The sequence below is a fragment of the Zonotrichia leucophrys genome, chromosome 4 (assembly GCF_028769735.1).
Source record: "Zonotrichia leucophrys gambelii isolate GWCS_2022_RI chromosome 4, RI_Zleu_2.0, whole genome shotgun sequence".
Classification (NCBI taxonomy): Eukaryota; Metazoa; Chordata; class Aves; order Passeriformes; family Passerellidae; genus Zonotrichia; species Zonotrichia leucophrys.
In genome coordinates, this window is record NC_088173.1 from 55,330,887 (window position 1) to 55,353,170 (window position 22,284).

General features: G+C 41.1%; 1 protein-coding gene across 2 annotated transcripts in view; it reads right to left on the reverse strand.

The window, feature by feature from the left end:
• SLC2A9 (solute carrier family 2 member 9) overlaps positions 1-21,952 on the reverse strand; it is a 77,419-nt gene extending 55,467 nt beyond the window's left edge. Inside the window, exons 1-6 of one of the 2 annotated variants that reach the window (XM_064711790.1) lie at positions 21,880-21,952; positions 20,767-20,771; positions 18,231-18,329; positions 13,227-13,387; positions 9,361-9,485; positions 7,983-8,128 (exon numbers count right to left, since the gene is read on the reverse strand). In XM_064711790.1, coding sequence (XP_064567860.1) covers positions 7,983-8,128; positions 9,361-9,485; positions 13,227-13,387; positions 18,231-18,329; positions 20,767-20,771; positions 21,880-21,952 — 609 coding nt within the window. Of the gene's footprint in view, positions 1-7,982; positions 8,129-9,360; positions 9,486-13,226; positions 13,388-18,230; positions 18,330-20,766; positions 20,772-21,874 lie in introns of both variants that reach the window. The other variant, XM_064711789.1, reaches the window with a different exon arrangement.
• Between the last annotated feature and the right edge of the window lie 332 nt (positions 21,953-22,284).

Here is a 22,284-nt window from a genome sequence, read left to right on the forward strand (position 1 = left end):
TGGGAATTGAAGCCTCACAGCACAACTTTAATGCACTGAAACTCATTTGCAAACATGAAGACACACAGCTGTTTTCCCATGCATTACTTAATGAGTTCTGTACAAAAAAGGGATGAATAAATACTGTTGTGTCTGTCTCAGGGAACCAATAAAAAGTTGATTTATAATCTCCAGTAAATACATAATCTCAGTTGATCCATAATAGATATAAACAGAGCACCTCACTTAATGTCTCCATTAGAAATTTATCAACTCTACCACATTCCCCCAGCAGGGCTGGTATGACAGACTAGACCTCTTCCCATGGGTCCTACTGAACTGTGAATATGCAACAGCCCAGAGGGTCCTGGCAGCATTTCTGCACTTCTATCAGACCCACCAAGGCTGTGCCTGGTGCCTGCACAGCATCTTTCCTTGTCTGGATCAATCAACCCTTGAGTGAGGTGACCTTCATATCCCTGATCAGCAACTCACAGCTTGTATTGAAGTGCTTGTGCCTTGATAAAGACTTGGAAATTGCTTCAGCAGTAACAAAATTCATGCCTTATGTGCTACTGTGAAAAGAGGATGGAAACGTCCCATGGCTAGAAAAAGAAAAGAACTGAGAATATTTGAAAAAGGATTTCCATCTTCAAATTCACTGTCTCAAGTAATTCATAATTGGTGTGCCTGATAGCAGTTTGCAGAAGGTGCAGGCAGACATCAAACACCTGCTGAAATTAGTGACTATCTGAATGAGCGCTGAAATATTTTTGTCCTTCCTTCCTTCCTTCCTTCCTTCCTTCCTTCCTTCCTTCCTTCCTTCCTTCCTTCCTTCCTTCCTTCCTTCCTTCCTTCCTTCCTTCCTTCCTTCCTTCCTTCCTTCCTTCCTTCCTTCCTTCCTTCCTTCCTTCCTTCCTTCCTTCCTTCCTTCCTGCCTCCCTGCCTCCCTGCCTCCCTCCCTGAAATTCCTTTCTTTGTAAGGGTGTTTCTCTGAGTTAGTAATATCATCCCCTTAAAGGATTTGAGCAGCCACTTATAAGCACCAATGTGTCTCCTGTATCCTTAGCAGAAGTTTTAGAACACTCTTCAGGGAAGGCTTTAGCTTTTCATTCAGTTTTGTATTTTAGTACATGAATGTAAGGCAGTTTTGCTTCTGTGTTTTTAAGAAATACTGTACAAGCTCAGCAGTCCAGTGGATTGGCAAGGACCAGGGTAACTTGGAGTCACCTTTTGCAAGCCTGGATCAACAGCAGAATGGTTCCCAGGAGTACTATGAGACCACCTCCTCAAACACTGGCTCTAAACTTAGACAAATCCTGACCAAAAACCCCCACAACTGGGAACCAGAGCTGATGAGGAAAATTCCTGATATTTATCCCAAGTCCTACACTCACCTTTGCTCTTAGGAACTCATTAAGAACTAGCAATTCATATACTCAAATAGACTCCACAAAGCAGCATGTTTCTACAGAGACAAACAGCTCCACCATCATCCAGGTCATTATTGAAGATACTGAACAGGACTGGAACTCTGGGCCACTCCACTAATTACTGGCTTCCAATCTAGACTTTGTTCAGTCACTAGGCTTGCAGAATATAACTAGGCAGAGTAAAGATGTTATGGGATTTTTTATTCTAGCCAGATGTTTGAAATTATTACAAAGAGGACACTTTAGGATTTCAAGTGATGCTGGAAAATGCTAAACTGGTGGAGGTATTTGTCCTACTCTAATGGAAAGTACAAACATCTTTTTATATTCTGTAGACAGCATAAGGGATAAGCTGCTTTAATTTCCAACACTCTGCATGAAGCTGCAAGAGTTCACCTGTCTCTTATTGCCACAAGAGCTCTCTGTTCTATCCTCTGAAATTCTCACTTGTATTTTAAAGAATATCTTTAACTATAGTCACTATCATGGCTCAAGGAGAAGATAAACATACAGAACAAAAGAGCTCATGGAAAAATACTCAGAAAGTGGTTGATTCATACTTTGTGTTATCATGCTAATGTGTCAGATTCATTTCAAGAGCATCTCCAGCAGACCATTTTGCCATTAGTGTCCACCTGCAAGCTACAGGTCCCTAGAGCAATTTGGAATTGCTTTCTCTACTCATCTATAATTCACTGACAGTTTTTAAGGAATCCTTGAATCTGAGTCGATAGTCTTAGGAAGAAGGATCAGTTTAAAAAAAAAAAGAAAATAAAAGAAAAACAAAGCAAAATAATGCTGAAAATGAAGCTTTGACAAGTAAAAATCAAAGCTTATTTTCAGAACAGCCTTGAACTGCACAGGCTGTACAACCTATTCCATCACTGTATGTTTTTGTGCAAGTGAAGGAGCACTTTTAAAAGGCCTTGATAGAGCAAAATGATACATTCCTATATAAACTTTCCTAAATACACAGTTGTCTGTTGCATCAAATACATCATTTTAAGAAGTCTGGTAAAGAAAATGAGAGTGTAACACAGCATCTACAGAAGTTTTTAGTTTTATCACAACTATTCCTCAGCAAGGCTCACTTGTCTAAAAAACTAACTGGAAAGGGACTCATCACAAAGATGCTTCCTTACTGACATATTGTATAGTGTCTATGGAGTTAATTGGTGCTTTTCCAGATTTAGCTCAGTTTGCTGCAGAAATTGATATTGATACTTATATCAGTAGCAGAATTTCTTTGCTAAAATAATGAATTATGAGGAGGGCAATTTGGCCAGTGTCATTGTGTATCACAAACCTATTTCTGGCTAAATACCTTTTAAAAAACAGGTATTCTCCAGACAAATATGCATTAAAGCTGCTAAAAATCCTCAAAAAGGTTTAATTAGACTAATTAATATGTCTTCTCTGACAAAGACACCATCCAGTTCATAAAGTTTGTAACTCTAACCATATACAAAAGATTTTTGCAATAAATTCCAAGTGCTTCTAAAGAAAGATTGAGAAGAGTCTAGAAAAGACAGCCTGTCATTTCAGAGTAAATTCTAAACCTTCTCTGGCACACTTTGTTTCTGATGCACTCACACTTTGAGTATTTCCCCAGCATGGGATTACCCACAAGAGCTGTCTAACCCCGATTTTTCTCCTCAAGAAGCCACTTTCCAAATCCGATCATTGTTGCTCGCTCCTGTACCTTGTACTGCTTGATTACACTCTTTTTATAACAGAATGACTAAAGCTAGTCTACTTGCAACATTCAAGAGATGGATACATCAGGATTTTTACTTTTTTTTTTTTTTTTTTTTTTTTTTGCCTTGAAACACTAACACATCATATGGGTTCATTCAGGAAGTGTTCCCCTGGTGAGTCTTAGCATGCAAGCCAAGCAAAGTTTTTAGGGAAACATGCTATCCACTAGGAAACAATGCAACCATGTAGTCAGGCAAGCTCCTGCCTGCATGACCTAGAAACACTTGAGGTTTTTAAAGTAGGGCTAGTGAAGCAAACAGACAAAAACCAAATTCTATTTGTCCATTGGTGTACCAATGGGAAGAGCAGCTGTTCAGTCAGAGAAGCAGCCAGAGCAGGCCAGGCACTGGAGCCAGCTCCAGGGAAAACAGCTGCAGGTTGGCAAAGCCTGATACACCAAGAGCAGGAAAAGGGGCTCAAAGCCGAGGTCTGAGGAAAGCATGGCAAAGGCAACTGTTTCAGCTTTACCTGTCCTGAATCAATATACATACTGTGAAACATTTTTTTCTCTCTGGTATTGATACACAGAAAGAGATACTAAAGCCCAATGTATATTGAAAATAAGAATACTGTGACTACTGCACATGGATTCAGAAACTAAATCCTCTATAATTTAGGGAAAGGTTAAAGCCCACCTTCATTAAAACAACATGAAGCCATAGAATAGACAATCAGACAGTTTACAATGTTTAGGAGATGTTACCATGCTAAGGAAAACCTGTGGAGCAGGAGGAACTAGATGAGTTAGCCAGAGTGATACCTAAAGTTACATGGAATGTGTCAGAATCAGGCCAGACAATATTTCCCCAAGACAGTAAGTGTAAATTTGAACTTTCAAAACTGAAGCTGACAGTGTGCTGGCCTTTGCTTTGCAAGAGCAATCTGTCAGGAAAAATAGGCTGGGTGATTCAATTGCAGAATCACAGAAACAGAGAGAACAGAAATACCTGAAGGGCAGTGTTTGAAGACGTGACTGGTCTAAGATAGTTTGTCCTTATCTTGTTATCTGTTTTTTTCCTTCAGTCAGATATATGGAAAGCTGCACATGCTGTACAACCAAAAATGGTCTGAATTAAATAATCCTGTAGCCAGCAGCAATAATTCAGTGCCCACATTACAGCAGATAACATCATTGCACACCCGTGGGCCTGCACCAAGTTGTCACCTACAGATGCCGTGGCTTCCTCAAGAGTTAAGGACTCTGGCTTACAGAACACAAGATGCCAGCATGTGAAAAGAAGCACACAGCTTGTTGGGGTGCTGGGCAGAAGCAGGTCACCAGCACATGAAGTCATCGTGCTCTGTACTCTGATCACCAGCCCCCTTTACCATGGTACAATTTCCCAAGCCTCAGGAATTTTCCAGACCTATAAGAATCAGAATCTTGAATAAAAAGCATAGCTGCAATTTGTTGGATGGGAGGCAATTAGGACTGCGGAAAGCAAGTAAGATTATCAAGTCACTGCAGCAGAGGACTGCTATCACAACTGGAACTTTTCTCACATAATCACTCTTGGTAAGCACTGCATATGAAGAAACACATTCTAAAATTAGTACCTTTGGAGGCAAATACAATGAAATTCTATATATCCAGAATCAAAAATATTGCCTGTATTTAGGTATTACGGTCTTTATTAGATTGTAAATTTTTTGTTCTGTTTGCTCTTTTATACTATAATTTAAAAATTGGACATAGTCATGTTTGTCTAGTTCACGCCAATATGGCAGGACACAGAAAAGAATTAAATTGTATTTAATTTGCATTAAAAATTGCATTTCTGCAATACTTCAGACAAAATATTCCCAGGAAAACCAGTAAATATTTAATATAATTCTTTTTTTATAAAGTATTATTTCATCTGGGTTAGCTGTATAATCTTGTTCTCCTAGGTTTGAATTTAAACCAGGAACTATTGGAGACAACAGCTTACAGGGTGAGAAAGAGATTAAAGAGCTTGTGTTACTAGAGGAGGTGAAATTTAATCTGAAACACAAAGTTCACAAGTGATAGGGGGAGGAGAGAGGAAGCACACTGTAGAAGGTGGTGAAAAAAAACTAAACAGAAAAGTACTAAGGAATAAATAACAGTTGATCAAAAGAATTATGTGAATAAGTTGACAGAACTGGCATGAAAAGGTATTAGAAGGAAATGAGAAGATTGCCAATCCTCAGCACTTTCAATAGAAAGCTTGGGAAAACTGAAGGAATGGGAAACAGCCAACCAGCCTTGAGCCAGTAACTCAGCCAGAGCTGACACTGCCCCTCAGCACTGCACCTGGGGCTGCCCACATCCCTCCTGCTGCACCTTGACCAGTGTTGACAAAAGAAAGATTGCTAAAAAATCAGTTTAGGGCTCCTTAACATACTTGATACAAAAAGCAGTAAGGACTTTTGAGTTGCCTCAAGTAATACTCATTGCTTTAGAGCTATTTTTATCACAATTTTACATTTTAAGAAACACTTTTGCATTTGATAACAGAGGAAATCATCACTTAGGTTGTTAATAAGTGCTTGTTAACACTATGCCCCACAGCCAACATAAACACTTTCCTTTTCTGCAGAGAGACTTCTACAGAACCACTTAAGGCAACAACCTCATGTAATTCACATAAATGCATCAAGCTCCAATTTAAAATTTTAATTTTCTGCTCAAATTACTTCAGCTGGGAGTCTGTTCCAAACATCACTCTGACGAATTTCAGCATGCAATTATTCACACAATATTTATTTAAAAAATCATTATTGTAGCCATATTGTCTTTGAGATTAGGCCACTCTATTCCTTGTTCCTTTGTTAACAAGGTGGAGTCAGTTCCTGTCCCTTCCCTCTGTTGACTTGACCACACAAGCAATATTGCTGTCACCTCCTCTTACAAGAAGGACCTCAGTCATGCTGACAGCCATTTGTATGTCCATCCCTTTTTCAAAGATTCTCTTCCAGCAAGACTCTCATCTGTTTTTGTCCCTCCTTTCTTCAAAACCATCGATGCTTAGATACAATGGTTAACAACCTCTTAGATATTTGCTCAATTTACAAGTAATAGACATGACAGATCTCAGCAGAAACCTTATGAAACTATGACAGAAGGCTAGTTTTTGTAAGTAGTATTATTTACAACAAATTCTGATGAGAAACAAACAACTACAGAGCATCAAAATGAAAACCAACTCCCACTGAAGGAGTTTCAATGGGAACCCCACAAATCTAAGGAAAAAAAATCCTGGCTTGACTGAAACCAAGAGAAATGAAAAGAAAAAACCCCACCCACATACCCAACTAGAATATTCAAGCTGCCTCCAATAAATTGGTTGGAAATATTGTGATCCACATCGGCCAAAACTTTGCTTCTTTTACTTGCTGATGTTACCCGTCTTGACAAAACTAATTCTGTAGATAAAGCATATTTCTTCCTACATTATGTCTGTCTTTAATGGTGGGATATTAATTAACTTCACTCTAAAGGAATTTGTAGAAACAGAAACACTACCTCCATAATTTGGTAGCAGCAACAGCAGTGATGAAAGGAAGCCAAGAAGGGAAATAAAACTAGCAATAATGAGCTGAAATCAAGGAATAAGAATTTTCCTGACACCTCAACTTTAAAAGTGCATGCATGTATCAAAAACCCAAATTAAAAAAATCTCCTACTACATAAGGGCTGCCATACTCTGATCAATTGGCCTCTTGACATTTCATACGCTTGTTTGTAATAAACTTGCTCCCAAGCTAATTGAAGGGACATCTGTTGAAGTCACACAATAAAAGCCATTTTAAGTTTTTCCCTAAAATCTATTGCTTTGGATGGGCAGGGGAGAAATCAATCCTTCCGTAAAGGGTAAATTGAATCAAGTCATTTGCCTTTAGGAGAACTGAACAGAATAAAGGGACATAATAAGAAAGCTGGTCAGGCAAAAATACAAGTGTCAGGGAGGACGGCATCATGTATTTACAAAAGAGTTGCCTTTGGATGGACAGAGAAGGAAAAGCTCCTCACACTTTCCAACCCCTTACTACTTTCTCTGGTTGACAGAAGGGATTCTGTGTTCAAGTTTCACTGTGAGAGGATTGCTGCAGACCTTTTCTCCACACTGCCTTGAAGAATCATCTCTGAATGGAAAACACCTGGTCAGATCAGATGACCAGCATGGCTCCCTCCATCCTTACCCGTTGTGTGATTCTGTATTTCCAATTGCCAGCCTGAACAAAACTCGAATTCATTTATTCAGAGTAATGATGACATCCAGTGGCCACCAAGTTAATCTCAGCCTATGACAACAAGACAACCTCTTATCTGAATAGATAATCTTTCCATAGAGGTGTGTGTTAACTCTGCTCTTCTATCACTTAGTCTAAAAGCCGGGCAAGCAAGGACTGCACTACAAGGAACACTATAATCACTAAGCAAGCATATTCCTATTCAGGTTTTATAATAACTATAACCATGCCTTTTCAGCTCTATCTCACACTGAAAAATTAGAGATCAAAAATATAAAAACTCTTACGCATTTCCATGGTATCCAAAGGAACTGGAAACTAAAAAAATAGATCAAGAAAGGGGGAAAAGGAGATGTGCATATTGACACACACAAGCCACTCAAGCTGTTGAACCTGCTAGCCATATCTACCAAACTTAGCCATGCTTTTAGCATGTGCTTGTAGAAGACATGGAAGAAACTACTTTTCAAAGTGCTTCATAACAAAAAAGAAATATTTCTGTTTTCCACTTTTGTGAAGAATCCAGTCACAATATGAAAATATGACACTTAGAGCAAGCTTGTGTTCTTTGATAGAAAAGGTCTGTTAAATACTTACTTGCCCAAATATTTCTGGCAGCCCCAAAACTTGACCAGTGAAAACACCAATGCAAATGAAAATGGCTGTGACCTGACCCAATGAACCACGAATTTCCTTAGGAGATATTTCACTCAAATACATGGGGAGGGCACTTAATGAAATGCCTATAAAAGAAGAACAAAACCCATATATTAAGTCAAAACATACTATTATGCCAGGTATGCAACAAATTTCTATTGAAAGGAGCCTGAGTGATAATCTGCTCTCAAGGGTGGCATAAGAACATGCAAGGAACAGAATTATATCTGTCCATACATAACATGATTAATTTTCCCTGCATGTCTAATTAGTCTCACACCATTTAATAACAATGGGATTGATTATCTGTTACAGATCTACACCAACGTGTGTAGGCTGCTTTTTGATGTGGAGCACGAAAGGTTACTCAGAGATGAGAATCTCCAGAACAGATTTTATATTTTAAATTTTCTCATCCCAAAGCAAGCAAAATCATGTTAACATGGGTGTGGGTAAGGGAACAAAAGCCCAGTGCATCAGTCAGACAGAGCAGACATTGTTCAGATGGAGTATTTTTACTGTAAACAGTATTAGCAGATGTTCTTCTCAATACAGGCTTATTGCTGCAATGAGCTCTTCGCAATAGGCATAAAATAAGAGTTGGAATACTGTTTAAAGCCAGGAACAGAATAAACAAATGCATGACCCTGGTCAGTGCAATGGCAATGGTTGCACAGCTCCAGAAGTTTGGTTGCTTAATGGTAATCTGGGATAAAAATTAGCAGAAACCCTTCCTTCTAGCTGCCAGGTTATTCTGGTGCTGCAGTGCCTCCATGGTTTACTTTCAAACTGGGAACACCATATTGCTAGGAACAGCTGATGAAGTACCAACCTTCCCTAGTCCTGCAGTTAACATGGGATCCAAAAACTGCTAAACACAACAAAAAGCAGTGTTAATAGCAGAATAAACTCTCCTAGTCAAGGAGTTTTCATGGCATGGAAACAAATACACTCTACCATGGCTGGAAAAGGAAAGGTGGGGAAACAACAGCTTTGTTAGCAGTGGTGAGCATCCATCCCAGTGTCTCCTCCAAACATCAGATCCTCCAGCCCTTAGTGTGCCATTTTGTCCCAGTGAATCAGTGTGGCTATTGCTAGTTCCTGGAACACCTCTTTGATGTAAAGCAAATTCTGGCAGGGGAAGAGGAGACAGTGTGTGCACTGCACAATCATTTCAGACATGTAGAGTGTGACCAAAGCTGACCTGCAGTGTGTGCACAGCACAGGCATTTCAGACATGTAGAGTGTGACCAAAGCTGACCTGCAGTGTGTGCACAGCACAGGCATTTCAGACATGTAGAGCAGGACCAAAGCTTACCTGCATCCACTCCCATGATGATGCGGCCCAGGATGAGCATTTCAAACGACCCAGCCAGCAAGGACAGGGACATCAGCAGTGCAGCTGCCACTGCAAACACATTATTGAGCACCAATGTGCATTTCCTAAAAGGCAAAGATGGTTTAGGTAGAAACCAGCATCCTGGCAGCTAAATGTAGTTGTATTAGAAGCACACTAAGCTATTATTCTTAAATATCTATAAATAAAAAACGCCTAATAAACACTGCCTCTTAGATGTGTGGAGTTCTGAAAAACAGCACTATACCCACGTGGGTACAGTTTCAAACCTACACCACAGTTTAAAAGAAAATATAACATAGATAACTAAAGAGTTGTACTTCAACAGCACAGCAAGGAGCCAGCTTATGCATCCTAAAACCCAATGCCAAGTCTGAGGCTCTGTACATGAGTATAAATAAGCATATTCTGGATAGATGTCTGTATGGAGAACCCAAAGAATATACTTCAAATAGCAATAAGCCAATATAACTACAGGCACTTTAATGTGACATGAAGTTATTGACACTTCAAGAGCTTCCCAACTGTGACATCACCTGTGTCATTATAATTCATGCTTAAATTCTCAATATTAAAATCATACATTGAGGAAAATTACTTCCTACTCGTAGAGTTAGGAAAAACGTTTGGGCTCATTCAAGTAATAAAAAGAAACGCTTTTCTAAAAATTATTGGAATTAATAAAAATACGGGTTTACATACTTCTTCCCCACTTTACAATTATTTCATTCTATAACAGTTAAATAAAACATTAGGGTTTTATTTTTCAAATAAAATAAACTCTTTATGGCAAATTATTACTTTGTTAAAAAGCATAAACCAAATCACAAAAATGTGTTTTGAAATTTTCAAAACATCTAAACTTTTGATTTGCCAACACCCTAATTCCTTTTAGTTTTCATCTCTCAGAACTTTCTGCTGAAGTTTGAGGGACAAAAGAAGAGGAGTGATCAGGAAAGCTGTCTATCCCTTTCCTGTCCCACCAGTTCTAATTTTTTTCAATGTCTAAGTATCAAGAAAAATTTCCCCCCATTGAAAAAGTCACCCAACTTCTCGCAACAGATGCAAATGTTTTTGAAAGGAACTATATTTAACACCTGTATTTTTAATCATGTTTCCTGCTTTCTAGTGAGTTTTGAACACTGAATGAATAGCATGGCTTGAAGATAGAAAAATTAGATACAATTCATTTAAAGTCTATACAGCACAACCATCAGACTGATGACTGTAACCATTTAGAACAGATTTTTCAGATGGATATACGCTCTGAGATGGCTGAAGTGATACAAATAATGACAGAACTGGAAAGAAAATGTTCATTTGGGTCAAACAAGTCTTATTCATCTGAAGATACTGCTTTTTTCTCCTTTAATTTAAATAAAAACTATAAAATACATATTGTTGAGAAAAAATTGGCCAGCAAACCCTTATACTATGCAGCTGAGAAGAGAAAAGCACAGCCTAACTAAGCATGATAAAAACAAAGACTTTGACCGAATGAAAAGGAAATGAAGAGAAGAGAACACTGCATTTAGGGTGTTGCTATGGGAAGCAGTGTCTGGGGCAGGGTTTGGGGACTGTTGGGGCTGCAGGGGTGGCTTCTGTGGGGAGGTGGAGTGAGGGTGTAACAAGGCCACTGGAGGAGAGGGTGATCCAGGCCTGAGCAAGGACTGTGGTCCATGGGGACCCACGCTAGAGCACAGGGGAGTGAGGAGCAAGGAATGGCGCAGAGGAATTTGTGCACACTGACCCTGAGCCCTTGCACTGCCCCTTCTCTCACTGAAGGCACTGTGTGACCAATGGCTGCGGTACCAAGAGCAAGGAGAGGAGCCTGGTGTGATGCTCAGCCTCTCCCTCCTTCTAGAGAGATCCTAGAAGTGACCTAAACAATCCCTTGAGCATATTGGTCTGGGTGTCAGGATAAACAGCAGCAGACCCTCTTTGTTAGAAGAGGAGAATTTAAGTTACAAAGAGTTAAAGCCACATCTGAACTTGGGAATTATGTTTATGTGGATGAAGGTTCCCTTTCAAAAAATTACTTTACATGTCTCTTGAAGTAAATAGGAATCCAGTAATTTGGAATTTATGTTTTTAACCTTATAGCAATATGATTCAAAAGTGTTCTTTTAAAGTCATGCATTATTTCTGACTAGTGCTTTTAATCCCCCTTAGCTCATTATTCTGTGTCAGTGTAAATGGAGCTCAGTTTCATCATAGATACAACCCTCCAACCTACACTTGAGCAATTTAACAGCAAAGTATTTTATTGTTCTGTCAACATTTCACTGTGTGCTCCTCAATTACCATAATGACGTGTCAGTCTGGGTTCCTAGACCAGACAAACACTCTGCAGGGTGAGCAGCAAACTCAAGAACCACTCTTTGGTGAGCAGCCTTTATTCACAGCCCCTTCCCATCTCTGCTCCAGCACTCTGTATCTGTAACAGAGCTGTTTTCATGGCATCATGGAGATAAACATAATAAACAGGGGCAGAGTCTGCAAGTGTAAAGATCTGCCCTGGAAACCTGACCAGCTCCAGTGGAAGTGTATCTACAGCAGAGATCAGCCACCATTTAAACTCTTTTACCAATGTTATCGATTTTGACAAACCTGCACACAAAGCTGTTCTACTCTTCACTGAAAATTCTAGACTTCTGTGAACCCATTTTTACTTCACTTTGTTTCAATAAAGACTCAACTATTTACTGAGAATTAATTAGTCTGAGTCAGGCACAATTTCATATTTCTAACAAGTATATTAAAACCAAATGCATGATTTGGCAGAAGAAATTGAAAACCTGAAAAAATAAATAATGTAACTATGGAAAATATTTAAAAATTGGAAATCAAGTGCTGAAGTGACAAAAAAAATAATGAAGAATGGGTAACAGCTAAGAATACTGACTTGCTGTAAGCATGAAATGAAGGAACCTGAAAATACACCCTTTGAGATGAAATATGACATATGGACAGGTTGGGAGAATGAAAAATAGACCTAGGAAAGTACAATCTATTGGAAATAGTCAGAATGTGAAACAGGAAAGTAAGAACACTAAAGGTTTACACTTATATTTAAGCCTCAATGATGATGTTCTCCTGTGATTTAGCTGACTAAAAGATATCAAATAATATTGAATTTACAATTAAGAAAAATCCAAATGAGCAGTTATGATGAATGCTACAATGGTGAGGTTTTTTTCCCATGCTCTTCTAAATATAGATAAATGATAAATGACCTTTCAAATCCTATTTGAAAGACTGTATGACACAAAAATTTTACAGAAATACCTAGTTAGTACCTGCAGAAAAATGCAAACACACACCAATACAAACATTCCTAAAATACTCATATTCTCTATGGTCAAGACTTCATAAAATACTGCATTGTACAGAATGCCCTACCCCCTTCTTGGGGAAGGCCATACTGGAACTTCATCCTAGTCCAATTCTTCAGACTGTATTTTGAGTTGACACAAGGATTGAAAAAAGAGTAAATTTTTATTACCATATGACAGCAAATTAGATATGATGATAGCTTTGTTTGTTTACAGTAAGATATTTAGTAAACTCATGAAACAAGATGCTGCCAGTCTTTTCTGAAATAATTTGTATTTTATGTATTTTCCTTTGGCATATTTGACAAGTCACACTCCTTGAGATCTCAACCCACTGCCTGTTCAGAGCAAATGGCTTCTGCCACTCAAATGATGCACAGTAAGTTTTCAGAATTTAAAGTTTTGTTTTGTTTTGTAATAAAAGTAAAACCTTCTAGAGAGGTTTTAAGTGAGAAACTACTTTAGAAAATGCAAGTTTTCCAAAACACTTACCTCCCAAAGAACTTCACAATTGGGGTTACAATAATGGCACCCACAAGGCCACCGATGGCAAAAATGGAAACGGTAATTGACCAGAGGAGTGTCAGCGTGCCTTCATCCACTGAGAAGCCATATCTCCTCTCCCAAGTTTCATTGTAAAACTTCTTGATAAACTGAAAGAAAATAAATAATAAAAATATGTGCAAAAAAATATATCACACTTGAGGAATACAACTGAGAGAAACAGAATTAAAAACTCAGAAAACCCGCAGTAGCTTTCTTGCAGGAATCACTTCTGCTCTTCTGTCTCTCTCCTCCAAAAAATGGAGCTTCATTTATAGATAAAACTGCAATAAAGCTAGGTGAGTCTTTCCAAGCATATATACATATAACTACAAGGCAGTACCAAACCTTGTATGGGGATGGGGAAAAATCTCCACAGATAGCCAAGAATGCCCAGGATGAGATCACCCTTTAGCCTTTAACTTGCCAAAGTTTACACTCTTCCTCTGCTTTCCTCACATGAGCACAACCACAGATTTTTGAAGGATGCCTTCTAACAACATCCCTTCCCTGATGTTTAATTAGAATAAGTTTTTCATCTTTTTAAAAGGTAAAGATGTCATAGCTCCAGGACAGTGTTTTAACACAGTCTCTGTTTGCCTGCAGAGACATCTCCTATTTACTTTCTCTTTAGTCAAGCTTCCTTGTTTTTGTGCTGCTCCTGTTTCAAAACCAAGGAAATGCCACTGTAGTGCCTGATGCTCTGGTGAGGATGCAGTACCAAGAAGTCACAGTCACTACAGCAGAAGGGCACAGCACACTTGGGAAAAGCTCTCAAGCTCTACAGTACCAAAAGTTTGATCTTGTATCTTTACTTACTTCTTCCCAGTTTCTTCTCAGCATAATATCCCACCACATTTTCCCTGTTAAAACTAGGAATTTCAAACTTTGCCTAAAGTCTGGCCTTAGACACATGAAATATTCTATTTGAGGGCTTTTAGCAAACTAAAATCATCACCTCTCCATCTACAAAACACCTAAGAAAGGTGAAGGTGGAATATACAATTTCTTGTCTTCCATCCATCAAATTTAATACTCTTTTTACCCTGAATTAAAAGGAGAACAAGGTTATTTCTCCCATCCCATCATGAATGTTTCCAAACAGACAGGGGAAAAAACATTTAAAAATAATCTTAAAAATAAAAAAGACAAGTCATTTTGGTGCTTGAATCATTTAGAAGTTTCAGAGTAAGATTCCAAATGAATCTGCCATTAAATCAAGTAGTAACATCTTAGTTCTTTAACACCAATATTCAGTTTATATTTCGATTCAGACATCTTCCTGTCTATTTGAAATTAATTTCTGATAGTAATGATTACTGAGACAAAACACTTTTAGAAACTAATAGCATTTCTTGTTAATGATAATGGCTAAAAATAGTATGTAAATTACTCTCCCCTTGTGTTATGACTAATTTTCTCAGCATAGCTTAGTTATTTACAAGGAGACATCAAATAACTGCAAATCTTCAAGAAAAGAAAGTACAAACTAAAACACTCACTAGTAACAGATAGATGGATGTTCTGACATGTACTAACACCTCTCTCTGGACTCCCATTGCCAATAAATAGGAAGCTAATAAAACATAGAACTTTTCAGAAGATGCACATGAAAAAAAACAAACTTGGTAGAACAAATCCACTGGTTTCAAATCCATTAAATTCTGTGTAAAACTCTCTTGGGAATTTTTGATCAGGTCTCTCAATAACACTAAAAGCATATAAACTTGTACACAGAAATTTTAGCCTGTAAACAAAGCCTACAAAAAATGGTGGCTGACAGATATCAGTATCTTATTTTCTCAACTGCCTCACTTCATTATGATAGTAGTGCTGGGATGAGAAAGACAAGAGGAATATAAGGAATATATAAATTTTTATATATATGAATTTAATGGATATATTTTAAAAACAAGAGAAATATTTTCCTTGTCTTACCCCTAGTTACAGAGGTCACTCACACACAGTGACAACTACAGAACCAGCTGTCACAGCAGGCTCTGTGTTTGTGCCATAGGAACTCAGAGCTGCAGCCTCCTGCAGGAAGAGGGCAAGGGCTGCAGAGCAGAAAGTAGCAGGGACTTGGCCTCCCTAACAGAGCACAAAGCACATCATTGTTTCACAGGCATTGCCACAATCAGTCCATGAAATGAACTGGAGAAATCCAGCTCAGAAAAAGACAGCTTCATCTTATATTCAATTAAAGCTTTTGTCTTCCTGTTGCCAAATAGCTCCCATATGTTTTTAATAAATTCTGGTGACTCTTTGAACAAGCCCATGGAAACTCGTAATTCTGGGTTTCTCAGGGAATCATACCTGTGATGGGCCATGCTCTTTCCCACAGAACCACAGGGAACTGAGTGGGAAGCAATCTCAGCTCTGAACAGAGTATGTGCAGCTTATTTCCCCCTTGTAACAATCAGGAAGTCAGACTAACTCTGCCTCATGAGATGACCTGAAATAAAGCCCACCAGTGAGAACTGTAGGAGAATTCCCCTGTCGTTTGATGAGCTGACACAACTTGTGGCACTGAAAGGAAATGGACACTAGAATTTACATATAGTTCTTCAACAATTCAGTCTTAAATTTTACTCCATTCACTCCATCAGCTCCTGCTGACATGCTCAGTTCTAGGATCCTGGAAACATTCTGTGTTTTAGTCAACTGTCATAATCAAGCCCTTTTTCACTACTTCTCAAAGGGTTATACAGTCTTCCTCCAAGGCTGTAGGACTTCAGCATCAAGAGGAATTGTACTGAGGTAGACAGGGGCAGAAGATACCCAACATCCTATACAGAAAAGGACAATCTGACATTGTCAGCCGTGAGCTGAATGTCACCACAAGAAATTATTATTCCTACCAAGTTTATAAAGGAAACACAGGGTACAACTTGTAGGAATTACTGCATTCCCAGTATAACTTGTTACAAGGCTGGTTTTTGTACTGCTACAAGATGCTCAGCTGTGGTGTTTCTGTCATCTCACATCGTTCCCAAAGGGTCACCTTGCAGCAGACTGATTGAGTCATACAGGAGAAAACAGATGGGGCAAAGGTTCCTTTTGCTGTGGTGCTAGAAGCACAGCTCTGATGTGGCTCACTGCTGCCCACCATGGCCATGACCTCAGCCTTTGCTCTCCCTTCAGCCTGGTCACTGCAGCTGCAGGGACAGGGACACGACAGTGGTCTGCTGTAGGCAAATGGATGGCACACATCAATCCTAGAGAGAGGGCCGGAGGACAGAGTGGTATTTTCTTCTTGAACTACACACCTTCCTTGTCAGTAGGACTGCTCCTTAGCCCTAGCTAATGGATGCTTAACACGAATAAGAGAGTTATGAAGTTCTCAATCAAACACTGAACACCAAGGGAGACTTCATGCATACCTGTAATGGTTTGACCAAAGCCATCAGCATAGTGCCCAGTTCCAGCACAAAAGCCACGCTAAAGATTGCAAACAGAACCAGACAATCCTGGAAGTGTTATTAAGTACAAAACCTGGAATTTAGCATTTTTCACAGGGCTGCATCTTCAACCTCCCTGCCCACACCACTGTAATCTATCAATCATATGATTCAAAGAGAACTTTCTGAGTGCTGCAAAGGGGCACATCCCATCATCCTTTCTTTCCCTTACTCCTGCAGAAAGTGACAGAAAGCTCTGACTGCCAGGACAGTCCATTTTTTAAATGGTACTTAAAAGTTTAGAAATTGGCTCATTCTCACTGCTTTGCTGACAGCCCCAAGGCAGTGCAGGAAGGATTTTTCCATCAGGACAATCAATACCTTTGCTCACAGAATTACAGCTTATTGCTGATTTTTTCTAAGCTGTTTTTATCCTCTGATGACTGCAAGGTAAAGTGATGACTGGACATGTCATGCTAACATCCAGTTTATCCAGCCTTGAATAACTAGTATACAAAAGGAACTTGAAGAAAACTCCCAGAAGTTATTAAGTAAGCAATTAAAGATTTCTATAGGCTGAGTCTCTTCCTGCTCCTTTGGGTCAACAGTTTACCAAGTAAAATCCACATATAGAACATAAATTTTAAAAATGCTTCTTTTGTTATTTGCATAAATATTGCATCCAGCTTTAACATTAAAAACCTGCTTAGGTATAAATCTAGCAACATATTTTAATAGGAGATTTTCATAAAAGAAGGAGCTTAGCTTTGGAAGTGAACTATTTTGGAAAGGAACTAAATATTGGGCACAGTTAATTTCCAATATTTACCAGCTACTTTTCAAAATAGTGTTGCTTGCAACTCCCCTGAATTGCTTCCTGCTGTGCTTGACTGAATTGAGGATCTCGAGACAGCCAGTGTAAAAACAAAATGTTCAGATTTCCATTTGTAACAACTGATATTTTAATGAAATCCCCACAAATTTTGTATACTGATTTCACAGTGCTCTATTCATCAAATCTATCCCACATGTTGCAGCCAGTAGTTGAAGAAGTTTAGAATTCAGAACCAAACAAGGCATCACAACAGAACAGGGGGCCCATTATTTAAGAGGAAACCAGAGGCATTATTTACAATATCAGTGCTGTGGGAATGAAATATTGTGCAACCCTCTAGAATTGGATGACGTGAACAGAAGTTGCTGAACATGTGCTCGCAGCCACTGAATACTCACCAGTCAGATATTACAATGCTTTATCACATAAAAGTGTGCAAGAAGAGTCATGATTAGCCTGGACCTGGGAGAATGAGAAGCAAACCATGTGCACCCATTCACCTCAACAGCAGCATTTAGCTCTCTGACACTTACTGAATTTATGTGAAAACCTCACGGGAAGCAGAAGGAAGGTTTTGGGCTAACAGTGTTGCTATACGAGATTTAATCCCCTTCTACTATGTAATCAGGGGTACTTTAAAGGCAGGATGCTGAGGAGACAATAGTTGGACAAGGCTGCCCTCTACTGATTTAAATTCCACTTTAGTCAGTCACTTACCCCCGCGGGAGCGTTCACCACCGACAGATTGTAGCCGTAAAGAAAAGACGACCCAAAAGCACCAGTTAAGGAGGCTACAACAAGACTCCCAGACCAATTCTGCAAAACAAAGAAAAGACGCAGACATGCTAATACACTCAGAATTAACATACCTCAGGTTTTAAACACCCTTTAGCTATCTTGCATAGCTCCTGCAGGCAGATGTCCTTGCTGCAGAATAATATCCTGAAACACTTCCCCCTGCTCATTCTGAGAAACATTACATTTGAAGTGACAGCATGTCACTTAACATCTATGGAGGATAAGTGAACATTTGAACTTCTTTCAACCTCACAGAGTTCTGCTGCAAGTGTTCTAGCAGCTCCCACATCAAAAAGTATAATGCTGGGGAAGCATAATCTCAGCAAAGGAAACAGTTGACAGTATATCATTAACACAGTGAAGTGAGGTATAGCATATATGTGATACAACAGGTCTGTGGGTAGATCTGACTTGGCTGAAAATCCGTGAGATGGTGCGCACACCACACTCCCCCCCCCAAAAGGATTAATGAAATTGTGACCAAAAACATTAAAATGATGCCTACAAACTTGCATACTTGCACTGTGTGCAAGTTTCCAACAGTAACTGGTTGCCACACCACTTGCCACACGCTCTCCAGTGCCCTTTTCCTAGTGGCACACCCATACTTCTCCCTCCTCAGGGCTCCTCCCCTCAACCTCTTCATACTCTTTTCAGCACAAATCTGCACTTTCTGCTTCCACATCAGCTGTTGAATAAAAGGTAGAAATGCTTTGATTTGAGAGATTTTGCATTCCTTTTCAACTTCCCCAGTGTTACTTTCTGCCATTCACTTCTCCTGCTGGATGACAGAATATGGCAGAAGAGACCATTCCCAGCCATTCCCAAGAGACATTGGAGTTAGTGTTTGGGTGGCTGGTCAATTGCAAATATCATTGTGTAGATAATGAAAGACAGCTCTGAATGTGCTAAAATGAATGTATTTTTAATGTGTTTTCAATTTAAAAACCAGCTATGATAAGAATATAGAATTTCAGGCACAGTTCACTGCAATTTGTGCCCAGCTTCCTCATTCACTGAAGCCCCAATCGTTTCAAAAGGAGGAAGACCTGCTTAAGCATGCCTAAGGAACTCAGCTTCAGTTCTATCACTGACCACACCACAACAGGTTAATGAGTGAATATGTTGTGTCAGCTGCACAAAGCTGTGTGGTCACTTTGGGAAAAGCAGGCCCTGAACATGAAGAAGGGTTGTGTAGCTGGCACATGGCATGGCTGTAGTGACAGTGACTGGAACGAGCTCCACCAGCCCTGTTGGCACAGCCGGGCAGGTGGACACGCCGTGGTTATGGGCATGTGCCAGAGCTCCTGTGCCACAGTTGTCACCGGCTCTGTCACCTGTGGAGACGGGATGAGACACCCGGGTGCCAGGGTGGGGAGCACAGTGTACAGCCCAGCACTTGTGGGTCTGCCACGCTCGGAGCTGCCAGCTCTGAGTGTTCAAAATGAATCCTGCAGGACAGCTGGGTGCTTTTAACTTCATCCACATGGTGTGGGAACCTTTTAAGAGATTACACAGTTCATTAACCAGCCTGCTTTTGGTCAGGTCAGGAGGAAGTGTGCAGGGGGCCAAAAGCCTTGTGTACGAAATATATCCCGTTGAGATCGTTACATAAGCCAAACACAATTTATTGTTATTAGCCAGCTTCTTAAAATGAGCCTGCCACACACACACAGAGTTTGCACCATTACTTTGTCAACAAAATGCAGAAACTTGACATAAGGCTTTATTTAACTTCTGAGGATAACACCTCATATTGGGTGCTTATTGTTTCTCTGCTATGCACAAACATTCCTGCACTTAGAAGGAATTGCTACTACTCTGAATGAATGCTGGGGAAAATATTTCTGGTGGTCTACCAGGCTGCTCCCAAAGAGTTCACAAGCACTAAGTGTGAGTTCCCAAGTGTTATGCATTAATCTCAATGCAATATTTCTAAAGGGCTCTACTTCAACAACATTAGACACATCAGAAAATCCTGCAATCAAAATTATTTGGAACATATAGCCAAATGGTTATTAAAATCATCAATGAATGCATAAAAATTTCAGTACAGGCAAATTATATGCACATGAGGCTAAGTGGAAGATACTGCAGGGCAAATCACAGAGGTGCACAGAAAATTTCACACTGTGACAGCTGGGTTTAGAAACTTATTCAATACTATGGAGTTTTTAAGTATATAGGCAGCTGCAGAAAACTTTAGGCTCACTCAATTCAGAGGTTTTGGAACTTGGAACATGAACTTCAACTTCTCCATGGCCTGTCTCCTCATTTACTATTTTAAATATTTGCTCAGGTTTCAGCAACACCAGATAAAGACAAAAGCAAGAATGCAAAAAAAACCAAAAATCAAACTGTTGCTCAAAAAAAATTTACCCTGTGGCAACATTAGTAAAAGATAAGCACAAGCCCCAGTGTCTTTTAAATGGCCAGGAAGCAAGAAGGTAGCCACGCCTCCTTCGCAGGTGTTCCTTGGCTTCACGGCCGGGCGTGTGTCTGCTCATGCGTACCTGCTGTCAGCCCAGGGCAGGGACGTGTCACCGTCACCACAGCAATGAGAGTTCAGTCGGGAAAGCTGCATGTCAGCTCACAGCAAACACCTGCAGGTACCCGAGGATTGCTTACTTGTGAAAGCCCACGTTTTTGGTCTAATCACAGATCCCAGATCTGTGCTCTACAGATGTTTCTCGCAACTCCAGCCCTTGTTCAGTATGCAGTGAAATATTTGTGCTGGCTACCATGAGTCTCAATTTGCCTTTTTTTTTTTTTAATTTACTGCATGACAGTTCGCACCTCATTTTTCAAAACACAGTTTAGAGTGTTGTACTTTGGTTAGTTATAGCCCCCTCCTCAGACTAAAATTAAGCACAATCGTTAGCGGCAAACATTGCATGCATGCATAAGGAGGTTTAATATTTTTAAATAGCTATTGCTGATTGACTCAGGAAGGCTGGACTCTGGAGCACTATACCGGGGAGCCGCAGCTCCGGCTGGGCCAGGCGCTCCCGGCCGGTGCCCGCTGTCCCGGCGCCTTCCGCCAGCTCTGCCCTTGGGGCTGCGGGCGATCAATGGAAACCTCCGTCTCTCTCTCCGCCTCTGCCCTCGCCCTGAGAGCTTTGCAATAGGATGGTCCTGGGGAGCAGCGAGGGAGCAGCAGCCGCGCCCTCGCCTCGCTCAGCGCTGGCAGGCCGGCGCTTCACCCGCGGCAGTGGCGGCGGCGCCCCCGGCCCCGCGCTGACCCCGCGCATCCTCCACGTCCCGGCTCGGCGGCTGCGGTGCTTTTAGCTCTGCCCAACACCGGCTCCCCTGCACCGGCACCAGCAACTTCCCGAGCGGGGACGGGCGGTGCAACCTGTGAGCTGTGCCCGGCTCTCGGGGAAGCCCCGGGCTGTTACTCCGGCTCCCGCAGCTTCCGCGCACCACCCTCCCCGTCACTCCTGAGAGGATGGGAATCACTCCCGTTAATCCTCCCCGAGGCGTGGGCATCGCCGCAGCTCCGGGCTCGCTCCCGCTCCGCGGTAAGGGCTGCGGGCATTCCCGCACCACGGAAAGCGCCCCGCACTACTTACACCGCGGCCGCCGCCCCCCGCTCCGCGCTTCACCAGCGTGTTCGCCTCGGGCTCCGCCGCTCCGTCCATGGCTCCGTCCGCGCCTCCGCCGCACGGGCGCTACGGCCGCGCATCTCCGGGGGCAGCGGGGGCGCGGCCGCGGGGGGCGGCGGGGGGGCCGCGCCGGGAGCTCGGGGGCGTCCGGAGGTCTGCGGCCCTGTCCCGGTCCCTGCCCCGGTCTCTGGCCCTATCCCTGTCCCTATCCCTGTCCCTAACCCTGCCCCTATCCCTGTCCCTGCCCCCTTCTCTGCCCCTGTCCCTGCCCCGGTCTCTGGCCCTATCCCTGTCCCTGTCCCTGCCCCGGTGTCTGCTCCTGTCCCTGCCCCTATCCCTGCCCCTGCCCTCGTCTCTGCCCCGGTCCC